General features: G+C 42.7%; 1 protein-coding gene across 3 annotated transcripts in view; it reads left to right on the top strand.

Moving 5' to 3' along the window:
• LOC308089718 (RING finger protein 145-like) overlaps positions 1-20,956 on the top strand; it is a 30,015-nt gene extending 9,059 nt beyond the window's left edge. Inside the window, exons 3-12 of one of the 3 annotated variants that reach the window (XM_080434597.1) lie at positions 3,522-3,630; positions 5,064-5,140; positions 7,286-7,521; positions 7,850-8,025; positions 8,485-8,625; positions 11,642-11,824; positions 12,748-12,895; positions 13,408-13,530; positions 14,794-15,027; positions 15,484-20,956. In XM_080434597.1, coding sequence (XP_080290723.1) covers positions 3,522-3,630; positions 5,064-5,140; positions 7,286-7,521; positions 7,850-8,025; positions 8,485-8,625; positions 11,642-11,824; positions 12,748-12,895; positions 13,408-13,530; positions 14,794-15,027; positions 15,484-16,203 — 2,147 coding nt within the window. In that variant the 3' untranslated portion in view covers positions 16,204-20,956. Of the gene's footprint in view, positions 1-3,521; positions 3,631-5,048; positions 5,141-7,285; positions 7,522-7,849; positions 8,026-8,484; positions 8,626-11,641; positions 11,825-12,747; positions 12,896-13,407; positions 13,531-14,793; positions 15,028-15,483 lie in introns of all 3 variants that reach the window. The other 2 variants (XM_080434596.1, XM_080434598.1) reach the window with 2 other exon arrangements.
• Positions 20,957-23,072: the final 2,116 nt, after the last annotated feature.

Below are 23,072 nucleotides of genomic sequence, written 5' to 3'. Positions count from 1 at the left end.
AATTCTCCCTGCTGATTGGATAAATTGGTATCCCGACCTGAAAATATATTTAGAGTAACCACTGTTAAGCAATGATTGATATCAGAATATGGGAACGAATATCACCTTATAGCACCTTTAGTTATCCAACAGCAGACCCAGAAGAGGGACGTGTTCTCAATGCCAGCCCAGGAGTTAAAATAAAAACTGCATACGGCATGGAGGGCTCAGTTTAAGACTGGCCTTTGACACACAGAGCTGACTTGAATGCTAACTAGCTCCTAGAGACCTGCATACCCAAAATTCCACCATTGGTTCAGGAAGTTCAGCAAGTAGTGACAAGAGTTGGCATCACGCCATGCAATACAAGCAAGTGCAAGCAGCAGCATGTATTTCATGAACAATAGTATATGTATTCCTTTATATTAGAATATTGCAGTCTGTATCAACTCCCATATACGGTATGTTCTTAGTATTTTTTTAATTCAGATGCCAAACCTTTACAATCACCAGGCAAACCCTTGTGTAGCTCCTGCCAGAATGATAACAGACAGCTTCAACTCGGTCATTCATTAAGTAGTAGCGGTAACTAATCTAATTTCAGGCCCACTGCAGGTCTACAGTCCAATGTAATAGGTGTCTTTCAAACTAGCTGGGACATAGTAGTCTCGTGTACCCATGCGACCCCCTGATGATACATCTCTAAATTCAATGTATGGGCTAAAACGGGTGGGAAACAATTTAGAGATTCAAAAAATTAACTGCATTGCGGACTTTAGGGTGATCCTTATATTTGGGACGGTGATATGATTTGCATTCAAAGCAGTGGGTGTAGTTTTATCAGCTGAGGTTTTCTCCGCTGTTCTAGTAGCCCGTGCATTGAATTCAGATGTCGCCGGACGCATCAGTAGACAGACATCTCTGATCGTTTAGGATTAGGACTATAGATTCCTCTTGGAACGAGTCCCATTCTTTCTGCACCTCCAACCATATGGGCTGTGATTCTGAATGCTGTGTCTTTTAATGAGAACAGGGATAGGGATTCAGGCAGTTAAAGTGAAATGTATTCAAACTCTGTTCCAGAAAACTGGGTACTAGCATATATAGGCAGTCATGAAGATGGAAGGCTAGATGGAAGGTAGTTACACTGACAGTGCTACAGCACGAAGGACAAAGACATAGAGTTGGGGACAGCGACGTGACAGAAGAGTTGACGCAGCAATCGTTAGGCTATCGAACCCTGGCTGGAGCTGGCCAAACGGGGGGGGGGGGGGGGGGGGGTTGTGTGTGTGTGTGTGTGTGACTTGGCTGTAGTTGGTGAATGAGCCAACAGGCTGGGTATGTGCTGATGAAAGGTGGGGATCGACTGATGTCTGGTCTGCCACAAGAGAGACAGACATGTTCGTCTTTTCAATGATGTGTTGCATTAGAAAAGGAGTGCAGAAATTATTCATTTCAATTCAAATATATTTTAAATTTTGAATTATACAACAGTTGGATCTGATCGATCTGACTGGCAGTGCCTCATTGGGCATTGCTCATTAAAAAATTGTTTCTAGGGCTGTCAAATGGATAATCGAGCCTCGAATAATCTTCAACTTTGGATGTAAGTGTACAATCGATTGTACAAAATATATTTGATTTGTGGGTGTGGCTACCGCTCAATGTTTTATAATTCACTCGAAGCCGTGCTTGTCTGGCATTGTATTCAATGCCAGACAAAAGAGGCCTGGTGATTACTACGTGCGTGGTTAAAGGAGTAGTTATTTTCTATCAATTACACACCCCATAAAGCCTTGAATTTATGGCGTTTTTTTGGTTTTGTCCCATTCCTGAGCCATTAATTTCATGACCAGCGGAGTCTCCCGTATGAGAGACAAAGAGTTTCCATTCAGTCTCCTATCGGAGACTCCGCCGGATAGGAAAGAAGTAATTTTTGGGGTGAACTACCCCTGAGGGTTCCATGATTACTGATACATCCTTTGTATCTTTATTCCAGCATCTTGAGCGCGCTGTCCCCTTATTGTACCTGTCTGGGAGGCTAGATGAGTCATTATTTGATGTTTGACAACTTAAGAGTAGATCAGAAGGTGTAACCCAGGTAAAATAATGCATCACTCTGCAATAGTTTATTGTTGTCGACCTGTCCAAAGTAAAAAAACATGAGTTCACTTTACTTAAGCTTGTTCTTAACAATCGGTGGCATGTGCCCTGTTATGGATATACATTTTCTATGCAAATATAATAATGTGATAATTATAAAATATTTCCGAAATCTGCCAATTCTTTAGACTGATAGTTGAATGTAAGTTCTGAGTCCGTCGACAGCCCTAGTGGTTTCACGAGAACAGAGTTTACAGCGGCTCCACAGTCAATCAGTGCAATTATGCCTAGAAGGGTCTTCAATCCTCAGAAGGCAAGGCATAGGCATTTACAGCAGAAATATTCCAAAATTATCGTACGCTAAAGGCCAAACCGCACCAATGCAACTAGTCGCAAGTTCTCGCAACTAACTTGCTACAAAACAATTTTAATGTCAACCGCACCAATGCAACTCCTTGCAACTGCCATTGGGGATAATGGTTGCAAGGAGTTGCATGTTGCAAGGAGTTGCATGGCGAATCATTGGTGTGGAGTGGCCTTTAGAACTGAACATTTTGCTGCTCCTGGATAATACAACCGAAGACCAATGGAATATTGACGGCCAACGGTGTGACTGTAACCGAGGTGTGTTCATCACACACCGAGTCACATCACACATCAAGTGTCATGACTCCTTTGTCTGTTGTTTCAAATAAAAAGCCCTCAAGTGGTCCTCATACACGGTCCAGCCATATACCATGTTTTGACCTAGTGTTATGGTTGTGTGTCATATATTTTGCATTCAGGTTTAGCATGTATTTGCTTTTAACCCAATTGATGGAAATGTACCAACTTTGCATATCTATTTTGCGATAATGGGATTAAAACTCGCTGACATTTGTATGGAAACGTCACTACTCACTCGCAAGAGAAACTAAACAAAGTTTTCTTTTCTCTCTCTCTCTCTCCCTCTTTGTCTCCATCTGTCACTGTACCTGTCTGTCTCTCTCCTCTCTGACTGTCTGTCTCTCTCTGCAGTTAGATAAGGTCTGGGTTAGTTGACTGTCAGTAGCAGGGTAGGGAGCAGTGACTGTCAAAAATAGCTCCCAAACAATTACATAAGACACATCTGCCACACACATCCACGCGCACACACATGCATACACACACACACACACACACACACACACACACACACACACACACACACACACACACACACACACACACACACACACACACACACACACACACACACACACACACACACACACACACACACACACACACACACACACACTCTGTGTCTATACCCATGGATAACGGTTACCCGGTGTGTTTAGGAGGCTGTGATCCACACTAACGGCAGTGTACGTGTATATACAGGCATTGCTCTTCAAAAAGCCTTTGCTAACTGTGTGTGTGTGTCTGTGTGTGTGTGTGTGTGTGTGTGGTTGCAGGGTACATTCTGAGCTTGGTGCTGCTGACTCTGCCTCATCAGCATCTGGTAAAACTCTATCTATATGTCCTCACCGCACTGCTGCTCTTCGCTGGTCACCAGGTGTCCAGGTACACACACACACACACACACACACACACACACACACACACACACACACACACACACACACACACACACACACACACACACACACGTGCGCACGCACAAAATTAAGTGCGGACACTTAAGCCCAGATTGAACAAAGAATTATAGGGGCATACCGCCGCAATTTCTTATCTTATTTCTTCTCCCAGACTGTGGTGTTAATTGAGTTCCCCCCCCAGAGGATATGTTCCTACAGGCATAAACACGCCTGGTCCTCCCTCGCCTGCAGCTCTGCAGTCTCTAATAGAGCTGTACAGTTTGTAAATAAAAAACAAGAAAAGACGAGAAAGAAATTTCATTTTTAATTAATTTGGTTCCTAATTCACACATGGGCTCTATTTTGTAATGTTGATGTGGTAATGACACACTCCAGTGCTATGTTGAGGGGGGGGGAGACTGCCTCATATTCAACCACTGTAAACAATGACCTAAGCAGTAGCATCTAATTTCCACTCGCAAGCTTTTCCTGCAAGTGCTTAAAAACAATTATGAAAGTTAATGTCCATCCACATGTGCTGTAAGTGTTGCAGTTTTCAACAGAATACACAGTATGTTGCAGCCCTTCTTTCCATTTACACACACATACTGTTTTGTCCAGATTTGGCACAGATTGAAAGGTTTCTCTACACATCTCAGATTTTAGTCCATTATTCATTGCCCCATCCATGTCAAATATCCTCCCAAAAGCTTTAAATAATGCATTGCTGTAGGTACTGTATAAGCACTGCTGCTAACCAGATGGGTTTTTGTCGGACTGGCACACCATTCTTCATAAAACGTTTTTATAGAAAGTAGCTGGGGTAGTGCCGTAAAAAAGACCTGGTATTGAGGTAGAACCCCATGTGCCTGGTAGTGATGTCACCAACCTCAGATCAGGTCAAGGTTTCATACAGCTAATGCCTACAGACGTGTTGTCCGCAAATAATTATATTGTCTAAGCCAGCACAATGATCGCCCATGTCTTCCTTCATTTCGTACAAAGTTGAGTTGGATATCTCGGTTGTCAGAGAGGGTCTGCGGTTGCCATTTTCCTACGCTGCTAAGATTTGTGCTTTGGAGCTCAGTTTTCGCAATTCTTACATTGTTGCCAACATGTTTTGTTTAGAGTTTCTTATATCCCCCACTTTTCAAGTAATGTACAACAACAAATGTAATTGCGGTACCTTTCACATTTTTATATTTGGATGTGCCACTTGCAGAAGGCCACAGATGTGTAGTTTCTATGTCACCTGACCTGACCATGAACCACACCTAACCATTCCCCTTAACAGACAACATAACTCACTGTCATGAAGGTCCGTTTTCATCATCTGCCGGCAATGGTCTGGCTACAGAGTTGCATATTCATGGACGTCTAATCTTGTGACCTGTCTTTATCCAGGGACTATGTTCGCAGTGAACTGGAGTCTGGATATGAAGGACCTCTGTACCTGGAACCTCTCTCCATGAACAGATTCACTACCGCACTCATAGGTACGTACACACACACACACACACACACACACACGCACACGCACGCGCACGCACGCACGCACGCACGCACGCGTGTCTAATTCAGGATGCCATGCATACACCCATGCGCAGACACACACATGCATGCAAAGTGGCATTAAGTTCAAGATAGAATTCAGTTGGCAACGCTCTCTTCACCCTCCTGCCCTTTCCCTCTACCTCCATGCGCATATACCCCGCCCTTCCTGCTAAGTCCAGAGAAGTATGGAAAATCAGTTTGGTGTCAATCTCAGGCCCTGAAAATGGATCATCCACACAACTGATTGACCCACCCTTATTTCACATATTGTGGTGAGAAGTATGGAAAATCAGTTTGGTGTCAGTCTCAGGCCCTGAAAATGGATAATCCAAACAACTGATAGACCCAACCTTAACACATTTACCGCCGGGCCCGTAGTTCTACGGGCCGTTAAATCCAACGGTTAAGCGCCGAGCCCGTAGTCCTACGGGCTGCGGTCTTTTCGCGCATGCGCGGTCCGGGTGCACTTTCGGAATTTTTTTGATCCACTTCCGTTTCCGGTTTGATGACAGGAAATAGAATTATTTGGGATCCGGTTTCGACGATCACGCCCGCTCCCATTCTACAGACGAAACTGAAACTCAATTCTCTTCCTGTAGTTTTTTCTCCTCGCATTTCACTGTTTAACGTAATCCGCTCTAACTCAAACATGGATGCCCCGTTTGACACGCGATCTTCACTGGGAGATACAGGGAGATCTCGCGGATGTAAACAGACCGTTCACGGCTCAATCTTAAGGATTTTAACAAGATCTATGGCGACATGAAAAAAACAAAAAAACAACAAAAACACCTTGGCACTGGTGAGTACATTATGAGATTAACCTCTGGCGGTGGATGTGTTAAAGGGATATTTCACTTTCAAAACAATTTTGGGTCATTTTATCGTCTACTCAGGCTTTTGTGAGCCCCCCAGACAATAAAAAAAAAGGTGAAATATCCCTTTAATTCACATATCGTGATGGAAAAAGATGCATAATGTTTCTGTTGGAGTTGATACACCGCCCCTATAAAAACGCACCATAAACACACACAGAACTGGCGGGGGAGGGGACGCCGGGCAGGGAGGGTGATCTTTGTCACTGCACATACTCCTACGGGCTGGGGCGGCACCTGTCAGCGGGGAATGTTGAATGGGGGGGAGTAGGACAGAGGCACTACTAATACAGTACTTCCGGTGGGGGGCTCCTCACTGGCAGGTGAGCCAGTAGGATACAACAGCAGTGGGAGGAATTAATTGAAGGGGTAAAAAAATATTGGCTTCTCTAAATTCATAGAAAGAAAATAATAATAAAATCCTGTCCAGAGTATTAAGGTCCGGGGGATTTTTTGAAATGGAAGCTGTTTGAGCTGAGCTATCTTAGCTGTGTCTGTAGAACTGGGGTTTCGGCTTACCATGGTTTAGGGCAGGGAGTCTCCTGTTCTATGAGTAGGACATGTTGTAGTGCAAGTTTTGCTGCTTTGTTTTAAATGTGCACTGTTGATTGAGTTGGCTAAAATATTTGACAAATAAAGGTTGAATTGAATTTGATTGATTGAATACTTTTATTAGTCAGAAATGCAAACAGCACGTGGTACGGGAAGACATTAAGGCTAAAAGGATGACGCAAAAAAAAGTCCTGGGGACTTGTTTCCATTGTGGTCCTTTGCCCAGTGAAAGCTTTAGAAAGCCATGAACAACCAGCTTACTGAGGGGAGGATACGCAACACCCGGGACAAAGGGAGGAGAAAGCCAGACCCTTTTTACATGGAGCTACTAGTCTCATTAGCGGAGCTCCTGTTAGCTGATACGTGCTAATGATGGGTGCAAGTTTGGGGACAGATTCTGGCAAGCGTCCTTTAGTGACTACAAATCAACTCTTAAAACTTTTAACAAACTGAGGATATGCCAAATACTAATGATTCCATTAAATTTTGTTTCTGTGTGTGTTTGTGTCTCTCTGTGTGTGTTTATGGTGCGTCTTGCCCAATGTGTGCATGCGTTTGTGCATGGTGTTTGCATATTTATGTGTGTGTGTGTGTGTGTGTCTAACTTTCTGTGTGTTGCGTTCTGTGCTTGCGTGTGTGGGTGTGTTGCGTCCCCTCCAGGTCAGCTGGTGGTGTGTACGCTGTGTTCGTGTGTGATGCAGACCAAGAGGATCTGGCTGTTCTCGGCTCACCTGCTCCCCCTGGTGGCGCGGCTGTGTCTGGTTCCCCTGGAGACGATTGTGTTCATCAACAGGTTCGCCATGATCTTCACCGGCCTGGAGGTCATCTACTTCTTGGCCACCAATCTGCTGGTGCCGTACAACCTGGCCAAGACGGCATACAGGGAGCTGGCACAGGTAACGGATGCAGCCTAGTGGCTTTTTTCCACTACAAGGACTAAGTGTGCCGTGAAAACGTATTTCACAGGTTCTGGATTTGTTTCCATACGCTACGGTTTGTGGAGACTTGTGCATGTACATGTGCTGCGGCCAAATCCTGCATCCTTCTGTCTTCATTCAACCTACTATATCCAGTTACTGCTGTAGTAAAGATCCATTTGATCCTTTCAGGGATCATTAAAATTTCAACACTTTAAAGTCTCTCTGTCTCTCTGTCTCTCGCTCTCTCTCTCTCTCTCTCTCTCTCTCGCTCTCTCTCCCTCCCTCCCTCCCTCCCTCTCTCCAGGTGGTAGAGGTGTATGGGCTGCTGGCTCTGGGCATGTCTTTGTGGAACCAGCTAGTGCTGCCTGTACTCTTCATGTGTTTCTGGCTGCTGCTGTTCGCCCTGCAGATATACTCGTACTTCAGCACCAGAGACCAGCCCACATCCAGGGAGAGGCTCCTGTTCCTCTTCCTCACCAGGTAGTCACCAGGCTGCTGGGGGGGGGGGGTGCTGCTTCGGCGTTTAGCCGAGGTGCTTCTCCAGAGCTACTTAAAATGAGAGAGCTGAGTTTGCAACTGTTTGCCTGGGAAACAACTTGTGAGAAACGACTGTTAGCTATGTTGTAATCTATTATTATTATTGCTGTATATTTGCTTTGAGCTTATTAGTGCAAACAGCTGACCGGTTGTTGAAAAGTGTAGAATAGACTGTTAAAACCCGGTTCCTCTTCCAGTCTAAATTCTACTTTATGTTTATTGCATAGCGCAGGACTATGTTGCTCACAGAAAATGACTCATTTGCTAGCAAATCAGCTAATTTCACCAAGCAACAACATGTGACAAAGTATACATTTGGTTTACCTTTCCATCTCTCTCTTGTCTCTCCTCTCCTCTGGCTGTATCCCCTGCCTCCGTTGTCTCTTCTCTCCTGTATCTCAGTATTGCAGAGTGCTGTAGCACTCCATACTCCTTGCTGGGTCTGGTGTTCACCGTGTCCTTCGTGGCTCTGGGAGTTCTTACCCTCTGCAAGTTCTACCTGCAGGGCTACAGGGCCTTCATGAACGACAACACCATGCACAGGTAGGTGTGTGTGTGTGTGTGTGTGTGTGTGTGTGTGTGTGTGTGTGTGTGTGTGTGTGTGTGTGTGTGTGTGTGTGTGTGTGTGTGTGTGTGTGTGTGTGTGTGTGTGTGTGTGTGTGTGTGTGTGTGTGTGTGTGTGTGTGTGTGCGTTGGGCATTTTGAGTAGTGCAGTGCTTTAACACATCGAAAACAAGAGTTCTATCAAGGATAGGACAGTCCTTCACATCTTTATATTTGTTCACAATAACATAGAATTTTGACTGCAGATCATTTAGTAGGTGTGGTACAGAGACTCACAGCTCCACAACATTACTACCAGTTTGTTTCAAACATACACAATGCAAGGGGGCAGAAAAAAATGGTTTCTTTTTACATTCTTATGGTTGGACAAGCTTGGCTTCCTTTTTACTCTGTTATAGTATATGGCAGACATTATTAGACAGCTGCTTAAAACAAGTTAACACCAGCTTGTGTTATTTGTTGACTTCTCTGCTCGGTTGGGTTTACATTACCACCGTAATTATTTTGGCTGTAAACACTTATTTGCATGACCGCTTCAACAAAAATAACAGTATTTTCAACTGCAAAAAGTGCTCATCAACTTTGCACACAGAAATCACAAATTTGAAAGTTAGTTATTCGCTATAGCTCACTACTGAGGTCGTTGCTTTAGGACGCATCCTTGGTGGACTAGTTCTATGAAAGACAGAAGGCTAGGACTCCCAAACTGGATGGCCTCTGGTGAGGGATTCCTCTTTCATCATAGCAGCTGCTCTGTTATGAGACCATCATGGTGGAACTTCTTCCAATGTAAATTGTAAACCTTAGCTCACATGATTGACACTGACCTATAGACGGAGTGAGCGAAGAGACGACCGGTGAAACAACTTGGACACAAAGATTGACTTGATAACGTTTAATATTTCTGTTCTGCTTCTTAGCTCATACCTTTACGCGTTGTCCTGTGGTTGATTCAGTAGCACACAATAAATAGGCTAAGCACTGCAGCTTAGACGTTTAGGACTTAACAAATATATTTTATTTGAATGCAACTTTTCCCGATTCCCTTGCTAAGTAAATAAAGTAGGGTTTCATGGTGCTTATACTCCCATGTACTGTGTCCCTTCACATCGTTTTTCCCCCGGTTTGAAATTGCTAAATAACTCTGGCAAATTTCACAAAAAAAGTCTTTGGTGTAGCTGCATTTTCTTTTCTTTGTGGTATCTTCTGTCACAATCCTCCTAAATCTTCTGCATAGCTTGTCACTTCTTGGTGACTTGCTATTTTCTGCATTAAGGCGTCGCGTAGGCACTGGTGACAGGGTGACAGGTTAACCTGCACTTGACCCGCATTTGCACAGTTTGATTGGCATCAAACACAGCCCGTGATGACAGCCTTTCCCGGCTTTCTTCACAGCCATTGAATAAAAGCCAGATTTTAGATTTTCTGTCTTGCAGTGGTTTGACTTTTGACAACTAAAGCCAATCAGAATACGGGACATTGTCTCATTATGTGGGACACTGGACAAGGGATACAAATGCTTTGTTGTGGACACGTGGTCACCCAGTATCCACAACAAAAAGAAAGAGAAAACTAAGTAGAAATTCAACCTTCGGTTGACAACAGTAGTCTTGGCGTTATTTAGAAGACCTACAACCTAGAAACGGCACCACCCCATGGATTCCGTTGTCATTGTGAGAACCAGATAGGGATTTAGTGAGATGATATATTTTTTCAATTCCATCTCAGACAAAGTGACATTTATTTGTTGATTTTGAATAGTATTTTAATAGTTGAGTTGGTGGTTATATAAAGAGTACCTGATTAGTTGATTTCCTATGCCTATCCCTGGGGTGCGTGCGTGCGTGCATGTGTGTGTGTCTGCGTGCGTGCGAGACTATATAGACAGGGGTGCACATAACTGGTGCGCAGGTGCGCATGCGCACCCAAAATAAATAATGCGCGGCACATCAGACGACGCGAGGCGCTTTTGCGTACCAACAGCTGGGACAGGAATTTCCAAGCTTTTATTTTTTAGCAAAACTAAAAAATAAAAGCCTGGAGATCGAGGCTAGGAATTTACTTCCTGAAGCCACACTCACACAATCACGCTAAAGCACGCGTCAGCCCCATGTACAGCCATTGCAGGGGGAGAGGACTCATGCTGCACGTGATTGTGTGAGTGTCTCGCATCGCCTCGCATTGCCTCAGCGGCTGTTAGAGGCACTCGTCACCGATGTTAAACGCACCGTAATGGTGCAAAATATGCCGTGAACGTCCCAATCTGGCGGATAAAAGCAGCGCAGCACAGGGCACCAACCTTGGGGGCTTCACCAAACGGCGTGAGAAAAAAAACCCGGCGAAAATCAGTGGAATTTGGAAGCAGAGCGTCCTTTTTTCTCGCGCAGCACGCACGCCACCCCCCCCCCACCCCCCCCGTTGACAAAACTGTCCCGGTGGGCACCGTGCTGAATACCCCCCCCCCCCGTTGACAAAACTGTCCCGGTGGGCACCGTGCTGAATATCCCCCCCCCCCCCCAAAAAAAACGGCACGGGACCATTTATTTGGTGCGCACCGAGTCACATCTCCAGGTGCTCTTCTGAGTACTAGACCTAAAAAGTTATGTGCACCCCTGTATATAGAGGTTGTTTGATGATATAAGAAATGCACCACCAAACCTTATCATTCAAGGGTGGCGCTTATTATAAAATAATTGAAGCATAAAAATTATGTTGATTAAATTAACATTGATTAATTAACATTCTATGAGGAAATGTTATTTATTTTATATCAGGAGACAGTTTGACCAGAAAACGGAGTGTAATGAAAATAATTGCTAATAAATGTAACAAATAAATTGAATACAGTAATTTCAAAAGCAGAATTGATAGGCTTTTCTTTTTCTCCCCCTCCGTCTGATTTCAGGAGCATTTTGAAACTTCACTGTGTATTTCTGCAGTCTATGTAGGGCTTCATAATATTTTTAATAACAATATTTGTCTGGTGTGTGTCCAGGGGTATGACCGAGGGCATCACCCTGCTGATCCTGGCCGTCCAGACGGGCCTCATCGAGCTGCAGGTGATTCATCGAGCCTTCCTCCTATCCATCATCCTCTTCATCGTGGTGGCATCCATCTTGCAGTCCATGCTGGAGATCGCCGACCCCATCGTCCTGGCCCTGGGCGCCTCCCGAGACAAGTATGATGATGGAGAGAAAACGCATACAAATTATTTTGTTTCCGTTTCATTTAAAAAAATGTGTTGGAACCACCAATCTTGGTTATTTTTGACATGCATGTTTGTTTTTCAGATTATTCCTCCTCGTTTCCCGTCTTTGATCGCACCGTCTGGCTCTTAAAGTCTTCAACTTCTCTCACGAGAGTTGGCGGAACGTTTCCAAGCTCGCATAAATCAGAAAAGCTTTTTGCTTTATTTTCGGAGGAATAAGTGCATGGTTTCTATGAGGCCGGTATAAATGTAGTAGTAAATGTAGTAGTAAGTAACTCCGTAGTAAGTACTAAGTAAGCAGGCAGCCAGGCGTGGTGAAGGATTGACAGAATCCTCAAAGAAAATATCAATAATTGGGACAGTGTTTACAAAGTCTGTAGAGAATGTTGGATTGAATGTGGCACTCAAATCACCGATTGCACCCCAAAGTGTCTCTTTATCTTACCATATTCCCATATTAACTGTTTCACTGCCAGCGTTTTTTTGATATTCGTAACTTTTTGAAGTAGTCACAGAATATTTATCTCCAGTATGATCGATCCCCTGATGGTTGCTAATCACTGAGGGTTGCACTGTGTGGTTTCACAAAATTAATTGTCTGCCTTTGAAAATAACATGTCTGAGCCAAAAATACAGCCTCTTCCAAAGTCGTTCTTGGCAGTAAGAGAACGCGACCAGGAAAGCCTATACGTTGTTATACGTTTAAAACCGGGAAAGTACCGGTGTCATTTTAGATGTTGCTATGTATATAGCAACAGGAATTTATTACATTTTTGGGAATAAGAAATAGATTTCCTGAAATGTTTTTAAAATCTGCTTCAGGCAATAGGTTATTTCTATCCTCTGTCTCCCAATCGGTCTCTCATTTGATCCCTTTGTCTCTGGTCTTCCAGGAGTCTGTGGAAGCACTTCCGTGCCGTGTCTCTCTGTCTGTTCCTGCTGATCTTCCCAGCCTACATGGCCTACATGATCTGTCAGTTCTTTCATATGGACTTCTGGCTCCTCATTATCATCTCTTCCTCCATCCTTACCTCACTGCAGGTACACACACACACACACACACACACACACACACACACACACACACACACACACACACACAAACAATGGCCTCTTTATCCCGTAACACAGTGGTTCTCAACCGTTTCAGGCCGCAACCCCCCAAAAGATTCGTATCCCCCACCCTGATAAGCACTTGTTATTTTAGGAGTTGAGGCATTACATTTAGCTTCACTCGGTTCCCCCAGATAAATATTGATCGGCTATTTTCAAATGTTTTTTCTCTTTCTTATATTATTTGGCAATTTGGCCAATGTTTGACCAGTTTTTATTGTATAGTTTGTTGATTACTTTTGATGCAGTTGATTTTGACAGTTCATTTCATTTCTTCTTTTTTTGGTATGAAAAAGGTCATAACGGTCCTTAGATTATCACTTTACTGTCATCTGGGGACCCCCCCCCCCCCCCCCCAAATCATGTGGGGATCTCCCTGGGGGTCCCGAACCACAGGTTGAGAACAACTGCCGTAACAAAACAACTCCTGCTTCCTGCAGGTCCTGGGTACCCTGCTCATCTACATTCTCTTCATGGTGGAGGAGATCCGCAAGGCTCCTGTCGAGAACATGGACGAGGTCATCTACTGTGTCAATGGCACCTACCGCCTGCTGGAGTTCCTGGTGAGGGGGACACAGTAACTAGTTTAACCCATTCAATCTGGGAATGTATCTGTGTCATTTTAGATTTCTTTGGGCTATTCAAAAATTGCAGATATTCAAGCTCATAGCGCGGCCACGCTATGAGCTTGTAGATCTGCCATTTTTGAGAAATATATATTTTTAACTAAAATCTTTGCTTCTATAATAATTCTAATAATTCTAATTCTTCTAATAATTCTACAAATGTCTTCTAAATCCTAACAGTTTTTTCAAATGTCAAGGACCCCCAAAATTATGTGTTTGGCCGCCAAAATATTTTGTTCCAGGGACCCCCAGAAGCAAATATTGGAGTTACAAATGTTCGCTTTAAAATATATATATTCAAAGATTTGCACATATTTTCAAGATTTTATTTTCGCACTATGAGCTTGTATATCTGCTATTTTTGAATAGCCAAAGAAATCTAAAATGACAGCGTTCCTGGTCACTGGTTGAACGGGGCACAAAATTGAGAATGACAGGCACTCACGCAGCAGTCAGCTGAGCTCAATGCTCAGTTTCCCGTGATCCTATTCACAATGGCCCCCACACAGCTAGCCTCAAGCATGCCACCACATCTAAGGCCCAGTGAGAATTCAATAAGCTGGTGTAACTAACTATGTATTTATTTACTTGCCTTTTAGATTATTAACTACTGCAGTCATTTTTATTAGTTTGTATGTACTGGTTTTAAACAGACAGTTGTGATTGGCTCTCAAGCTTTTGATTCGATGCGTTGGCTAATTAAAGCTAAAACGTCTCATCTCATCCCGTCCATTCGTCCGTCTCCTACCAAGGTTATTGTAGTTAACTAAAACTAATGAAAACAAAAATTTACCAACATTTTAGTTAACTGAAATAAAAAAACTTTTTTGTGCTATTTGTCTTTTTTTTTTAAAGCTCAGCCCTGACAAATTTTCCATATTAACCCATTAAGACCTGAGGCCGATTCTACAAATGCCTTCCAAATCAGTAGTTCTCACACTTAAAACATTTTCAAAAATAGCAGATGTACAAGCTCGCAACGTGACACAAAGCGAACGAAAAAATCAAAAATGAAACGGATGCTAAAACTAATGAAAAAGATTTACTAAAATTAAGCCTTTTAAAAAACTAAGACTAAATTAGCAAACTCGCTTAAAAATAAAAAATCGAAACTGAACTGAAATGAAAGCAGAAAAATGAAAGCAGTCAAAACGAAATAAAAATAAAAACTGAACTGCTCCTCCCCTCCCTGCCCTCCAGGTTGCCGTGTGCGTGGTATGCTACGGCGTGTCAGAGACGGTGTTTGGCGAGTGGAGCGTGATGGGCAGTACCATCATCCTGGTCCACTCCTACTACAACGTGTGGCTACGTGCCCAGCTGGGCTGGCAGAGCTTCCTGCTGCGTCGAGACGCCGTCTACAAGATCAAGAGTCTGCCCACGGCCAGCGAGAGCCAGCTGGAGAGCTACAACGACATCTGTGCCATATGTTACCAGGTATGAGGAAATGTGTGCGGCGTGTGCAGTGGTTCTCAAAACACTGTCATGTCAAGGACGTGGTCGCGGACCCCCATTTGAAAATATTTTATACCAGGGACCCCCATAAGAGAAGATTTGTGTTGTTAAAATATATATATATATATTTAAAAAATCTGAATTTGTGAGATTGTATATTGGGCATTTTTGAATATATGAAGTATAAAATAGGGTTAAAGTGGTTACAATTGCAGATGACATGAGGTAACCTCGTTGTTTTCTCATTTTTCTTCTTTTAAAGACCAAACCTTTTCATAACTAATGCAAACATTAAAAACTTTTCAGAGATATTGAGGAAATCTCTTGATTCCATTCAGCTTTTCTTTGACAATTTTGAGTGTCAAAGGACAGGGTGTGTTTGTTTATTTTGACAATTTGATGTGTGTGTGTGTGTGTGTGTGCGCGCGTTTCCTCCAGGACATGAAGAATGCAGTCATCACCCCCTGCAGCCATTTCTTCCACGCTGGCTGTCTGAAGAAATGGCTCTACGTCCAAGAGACCTGCCCCCTCTGTCACTCGCAGCTCAAGGGCCAATCGCCGGCCGCCACCGGTGCCACCCAAGACTCCCCCGTGGTAAACCAGAGCCCGGTGGAGGCGGGGCAAGGAGGAGCCCCTGCGGGTAACAGCGGAAACGAGATGGGGGATCCTCTGGACCACGGGACAGAGGAAGGAGGAGATGGGGAAGGGAAAAGAGAGGACGGACCGGGAGAGACCTCGTCCTCCTCACTCTCCCCTCCGTTCTCCAGCGAGCTCTTGCCTCCCCAGGACTCAGTCAAGACAGACAGACAGGACTGCTCGCCCTCCTCTCCCTCATCATCATCGTCATCCTCCTCATCGATTCCTGCTCCGTCGCCTCCTCTGCCCTCCGACCCTCCGGAGAGTCAAATCGCAGATGAGCACCCCCTTCCCGCTCCCCTCGGCCCCACTACCTCCTCCGATTCCTCCACCACAACTGACAGCCTTGCCACTTACCCCGACCCTCCTCTGCCGCTCTCCCCCCTGGCGTCGTGCCGTCGGCGTCGCACCGTTCCTTCTCAGTCCGCCTCAGACCCGCCCACAGACCCCGACCCCTTCCCTCAGCTCGACTCAACGTCCCTATGGGACAGCCGAGACTCACCGAAACAGGCTGCGGTCTGACCCCGACAATGGCTGAAGGTCATTTCCTCCCTCACATACAGCCTCTGAGCCCCATCACATGACGTGCGCGCACATACTGTACATACATACTCATAAACACACACACACACACACAAATTAAGGACTCTTAGTACTCCAGTGGCCAATTTTCTGGCTCCTATGCCGCCTTGTCCTTCTCTTACCTGTTGAGCCTGCTGCCATGAGCTTACATCTCAGATAGTCTGCAATGAGTTCAGGGGCCATATGTATGAAGGGTGTGTGTGTACGCATCAAAAATATGCTGAGCACAAATCTACGCAAAGATCAGTATTTATGTAAAGGAAACCTGATGTCTCTCCGTGCTCTGCAGGTGTTGTACGCAAGTTTTCAGGGAGAATGTTTTAGCGACAGTCGCGAGGATAGATTATGCAGGAACATTTATAAATGTGATGTTTTTCTTTTCTTTTCTTACACGCAGTGTAGTAGCATTTCACTCTACTTTATTGGCTAGTATTTTTAAATTAAATAGATATTCCTCTTCGGTTCAATTCGCTTTGTCTCCACTCGTGCAAATCATTATGAATGTATATGTCGATAGATTTCTAAAAAAACATCTGGGCATCGCTGCCACTCACAATTGTTTGGCCCAGGTTACCAGCCATGAGTTGGTCCTGTAGAGAGAGCGCTGAAGTCCCCTCTCCTTCTCCAGTGTTTGGGACACTTGCCCTGTGGACACTGATCTGCTAAAGTCCCACCACTTTTTTCTATTTCTTCCACAATTAGTTTCTCTGAACCAGTGCTATAGTGTAAATATGTTTACAGCACAAGCCAGTTTCCCTCACTCCCTATTTATTTTTCTTTGATATGCCAAGTACGCTGCCAATTAATATTGTTTATCATTTGCTACCTCCTCAACTAACATCTGATGAAAAACTTGAGAAACGCAGGCTGTTTAAACTTTCATACATATGGCCCCAGTTCTTTGAAGTTGAAAGTCTGAGACGCTAGCTGTCCCTGTAAAAAAGGAAATATGCAGACTTCGTCACTCAATATTTACGAAACTTACATGCACAAATGTAATTGCTTTGCAGTGAAGGCACTTAATGAAATATGAAGTGTGTAATTTTTATGTGGGCATCTCAACACTGTATTGACTTTAATTTGAAGGAAATTTGAATTAAATAACGGTTTCCAGGAATCAGTCCTCACTCCCACAGAAAAAGAGAAAAAACAAGAAAACCATCAACTAATCAAAATGAATCAAAGTTTTGTATCCAAACTGAAATCCTGGCGAAAAAAAAACTACTTGTGTCCTTCAAACGTCATCACATTTCAACCACCACTAATCCTCATTTCCCTCCCACGACATTTCATTTGATGGCTGTACGTCCTGCCTTTCTCTTTGTGCAGTCTCGCTCACACCGCTGTTCATGTCACACTTTGGCCATTGATTTTTGGTTACATACAAGTGCCACAGGCAGGTTCTCTCTCACAGGTACGGAACGAAGCACAGATCAGATCAGGCCATCGAAAAGACTGTATGGTAATTGAGTTAAGAGACTTCTCAGTTGAATTTTAAATATTGACTTTTCTGTTTTCCATTTTAAATACCAACAGAAACCTGTTGGGATTACAAAAGGTCAATCCTCTGAATGTCTCCATTGGTTCTCATCAATGGCCAGGGGTGTTTGCTAGTTCTCATTGGTCGATACCGAGTATGGACCGAGACTATCTCTGTTAGTTATTGTTGACAATAACCGTTGACTGGTTACCATTTTGCAAAGGCATCATACAACATGAAGCACTTTTCTGCGTTGAGGATGCCTGGTGCAGGCCCCCAATCAAGTATTGCAATGTGAACCATTTCCACGGGCTCACATGGGACCAGTGTTGTCCAATCCTAGCTCATTTTACATGCTATGATAATTTCCCTCCTGTTCAGTTAAGTTTGTGAATTCATACTGGCTGGTCCCAGCAAAAATGACGCTGTTCCCAGTGATGTCCCATGGTCGCCAAACCTTCACATTGCTATTGAGGGATCTTTTTTTTCTTCTTTTTTTTTTTTACATGCCATTTCTCCTTCAGTGGATAGCATAGAGTGATTTGGGATGACATGCATTAAGGGCTGTTGTCCAGATTTCAGCCTACGACATTGGAAGGATCCCTTTGTACACAAAGGCACCAGGAGGGCCAAACCTGCTAATGTCATCACTTTCTTGACTTTATTCGATTCCCATACAAGCTGGCTAGTGCTCATTCATGGCCAGGAGAGGCATGCATTTTTGTACAACTGACCTCTTAATCAGTTGACAAAAGGTGCATTCCACAAGAGTGTGGTTGAGTTGCGTCTCGAGGGGATGAATGAACCAGGGATGGCTTTGAATTTGCCCATGGCAGGATAATGCATCAGGGTCCTAACATAAGAACTGTGACGCAGAAACTATCAAGGGAAGGAAGCAACCTTTTTTAGACAAAATATATATCTGTTTCCAGGCTAGCCATTGGTTTTGGCCAATTAAGAATTCAGGGTCAGAGGTTTGGAACCGGTGGCATCACAACCCAGCTGCTTCATTCTAAGCCACATTACTCGAGCTGCTGCTTCGCTCCAGTCATTTCAGTCCACATGATGGAACCACCAGCAAGTTGAGACATTTCATAGGAAAGCTCAAGTATATTGCATTTTTTTAGTTCGACACGCACTGAAAGTTGTATCCATGTCCCATTGGAAAGGTTAGTAGAAGGGGCGGGACAGGGAGAGGAGTGTGGCCTTTGTCTGTGAGCGTCTGACGGGCAAAGAGACGTAGAGACATGGCCACGTATAGATTTGTCGCACGCTTAGGGCTTGCACGCTGCATTTCTGCTGTTAACAAACTATATGTTTGTCCCTTACGTTCCTTAACCTTGCTATCTGCGTATGTATCCTCTGCCATTGTTTTATTTTTGTTATGATTTTGTGTTGCAATTGCACTAATGTTGTTTATACTAGCAATGCTCCAAAGCCCTTTCTGTGGCTGCAAGCAACCAAATATCCCCTCTATTAAGTTTGCATATGGGAAATGGCCCATTCTATTAATGTGTGTACTGTATATAAACGTCACATATATACGACACCTGCATATGAACTGGGAGGGGGTGTTGATTATATAGTATATACGATGTGATCTGGGCTTGATTCTTTTTTTCTCCAAAAGCCAACCTAGCATCTAGATCGTCTTTGGTACTCTGTAAGACTATTGGCTCTGGAATGCTTTGGAAGGGAGACTGAGCCCTAATCTGTTAGACCAGCCAGTGTTACTGTTTCTTCAATCTGAATGACGCGGCCTCAAGCTGGTGTGAACACTCCAATGCCCTCTACTGGTAGGAGTGGGATCAGCATTGGCGCTGATGGAGAAGATGCACTAACCAACCCTTAGCAGTGTTATTACTACTCTAACTATGATTACTACGCTTGCTATTAACATCTGAATTGTTGCTTTTGTTAGGCATTGGCTGATGGACTGACAATGAATACATGACAAATGTATGATCGTCAACGTGACCAATGCTCTTTGTTTCACTTAGTATTTTTATTTTATTTTTTTGTTCTGAATTTTAGAGTTTGGTGTATTTTGCACATTGTTCTTTTGAAAGGTGAATATAAGGATTTCTTTTTTTTGAAGGGCCTCTAATTTTATTATCAAAATATTAGTTCCATTCCTCATAGACCTGGGCCATAAAAACGGCATAGGAATTGGTTACTCTTAATTTTGGTTTACTTTGCCAAGTTCTGTCTTGGAGGGAGTGGCATGCATGACAGACGGTCAAAAGTGTTACAAGTCAGTGACATGCAGCTAGTGGGATGGCACTGTTATGTGTGTCTGTGCTTTCCTCTGTATAATAATGACATTTCACATTGGTGGTTGACTGGTGAATAACAAAATTACCACCATTGATTCTGCCTTTGCACACATTAAAACATGGTCCACATGTTAAACTGAGCGTATTATGAAGTTACATAAAGCTAGTTCAATATTTGGACTTGCAGTAACTGAATCCAATAACTGAAGGCTTTGCTTGATCAACAACCTCTGAATAAATTAGATTATATTCCAATGTATCTCTGGGATTTCAGCTATAGGATGCCATATATACAGTGTATATATATAGTGTCCTACTCCTGTAGCCAAACGTATTAGGAACTGCAAATGTAAGTTACAGTTGTAGTGTTTTGCTGTTGACCATTCTACAAAAGCATATGGATGTAATATCAAATTAGCTTTCATGTATTTATACGCCCCAATTTACAATAACATCAGCAAAACTGGCCAAGTTTTGCTCTCTGTCCCAATATGTGTGGTTTAAATTGAATAATTTTCAGTGAATAATACTGAATACATTTTGTATATTGAATGGCCTATGAATGCTTTTAGGGAGAGATAAACCTTTATTGATCCCTGTGGGTAAAATCTGGTTGCGTACTCATGTACTGTAGCAGCAACAGCAGTAAGCGTGAAATACAGGATAGGTACACTTGAGAAGAGAGATGAGAGTAAGATGATATTAAATAAATAGACTTAGAGTCTGACACTAGACCTCTGCATTTGGTCTGACTGAGTTATCTATATTTTTTCAAATATAATGTATGTACAATATATCACCAGTAAAATAAACCGTATGCATGAATATACCGCCCAGTTATGAAGGCTGCTACGCTGCCATTATAGTGTCACACACACACACACACACACACACACACACACACACACACACACACACACACACACACACACACACACTCTTAACTACTGCATGCAAGTACTATATGTCGGAGTCAGTCCTACAGCTGAAATCCCATCGAATTGCATTGTCATATTACTTATACAAATCTAAGTAACTGTACTGTACATATCATTTAGCTGGAGCTTGGTACTTTGAACATTTTGCAGAACCAATTTCTGTCTGTTGAGATTTTTAAGAGGTCTGATCATGTTCAGGATTGTTCTCACTGAGTGACACCATGCAGATATTTTACTGTTCTGTTCACATTCTTTTTATTTTAATGTTTTTTTCTTTTTGCTGATTGCATAGACATGTTCAAGGTGCTCTGTAAAACCTTGAGTCTCTGAATGCCATGTCAATTTTTCAGTTCAACGCTCAATGGTTTTTGGAATTTATGCCTGGCGTTGCCTTGGGTTAATTTGCAAAAACTGAATGTCAGAAATAAAAAGAATTAACAAACCCATCTAGCATTCTCAGCTGGTTCAATTGAACACTAGAGAGACAGCGGTGAATGACATAGTTACCATTGTATAGACATGGTTCACTACTACTGTGTGTGTGTGTGCGTGCGTGCGTGCGTGTGTGGACTGACATCGGCTCATTATGTGCATGTTTTGACCATAGTAGCAAAAGCAACATTACTTTTATCATAGTGAGGTGTTCCACTGTGCACTCCTAACCATGCATGCACCAATAGTTATACTTGAGAACACTTGTGAACCAACTTTTTTTGGTCATCATCTGAGTACATGAACATGAGTCAGGTGTGCAGTAGTCTATGTACTGTATACAGAGTGGTATGCCACAATGACAAACGCATTACAATCATGCAGATGGTCGTTTACTGACAAAAGACAAAGAACTACAGATTTAGATCAAAACTACTTTATTTACGAGGTATGTTTGCACATAATATGAGGAATTTGTCTAGGGGGTGCAATACAATGGGAAAATATATATTTACACGGTTCATATAAACTTAAAGATTATAAATGAAACTATGCAGTATAATAATCATAAAAGATTCATAGACTAACTAGTACCAAGCCATACATGTGTTGGTGAAAATGTGGTGAGGCTCTGGCTATGGGATTACTAGTAGATATTATAAAATGTTTACAACCCTGAGAACATGTGCCTGCCTCGTAGAACTCGTAGTCTTATAAATAAGATTAGTCTCCATGTGGTGGAAAAAGTAGGCTACTCAGATTTTTTGAGAAGTAAAAGTAACGACACAAGTAAAAGTCTGCATTCCAAATTATACTTGAGTAAAGTATTGTCATCAAAATATACACACTCCTATTAAAGGAGTGACACTGATACTTTTTGACGCAATTCCCCTAGTGTATCGGTAGAGGGAGCTTGTCGCAGGTTGGGAGTTTAATCCCATAGTCACGAGGGGCGGTCTATTTAGTTTAGATTCTAGACTTTATTAACTTTACAAACTTTGTCCTCGTTGACGTTGAGAGACATGTTGTTTTTGTTTGTATTCTAAACACAAGTGCAACGATTTACATTTCCAGAATTTAACACACTACTGCGAACATTTTACATCATCACCTATCATCAGTAGTGTTAAGTAACTAAGTACATTTACTCAAGTACTGTACTTAGGTAGAATTTTGAGGTATTTTTACTTTACTGGAGTATTTCCGATATTCAGTACTTTTACTGATCTACTCCACTACATCTCAGAAGCAAATATTGTACTTTTACTCCACAACAATTCTTTGAAAACTTTAGTTACTAGTTACTTTGTAGATTTTGATTATTATTACAAAACATACATTAACAACTTCAGCCCTATACATTTTGGCCATTTGAAAATAGCCAATCTACAAGCTCACAATGCGTTGCAAGTTGCAACGCATAGATCTGCTATTTTTAAAAGAGTTTTCATACATTTTATACATTTGAAAACTTGTTAAATGGGACATTCTAATGATTACTTACTATTTTTGGTACTTTAAGTACATTTTGATACCAATACTTTTGTACTTTTACTCAAGTGCAATTTGAATTCCAGACTTTTACTTGCAACAGTATTTCTACATGGCAGTATTGATACTTTTACTTAGGTAAACAATGTGAGTACTTTTTCCACCACTGTCACCTAACACAATCAATGTACA

Source organism: Gymnoscopelus braueri, assembly GCF_963280865.1.
Source record: "Gymnoscopelus braueri genome assembly, chromosome: 8".
Lineage (NCBI taxonomy): Eukaryota > Metazoa > Chordata > Actinopteri > Myctophiformes > Myctophidae > Gymnoscopelus > Gymnoscopelus braueri.
This window is presented reverse-complemented; position numbering and strand designations above follow the sequence as displayed.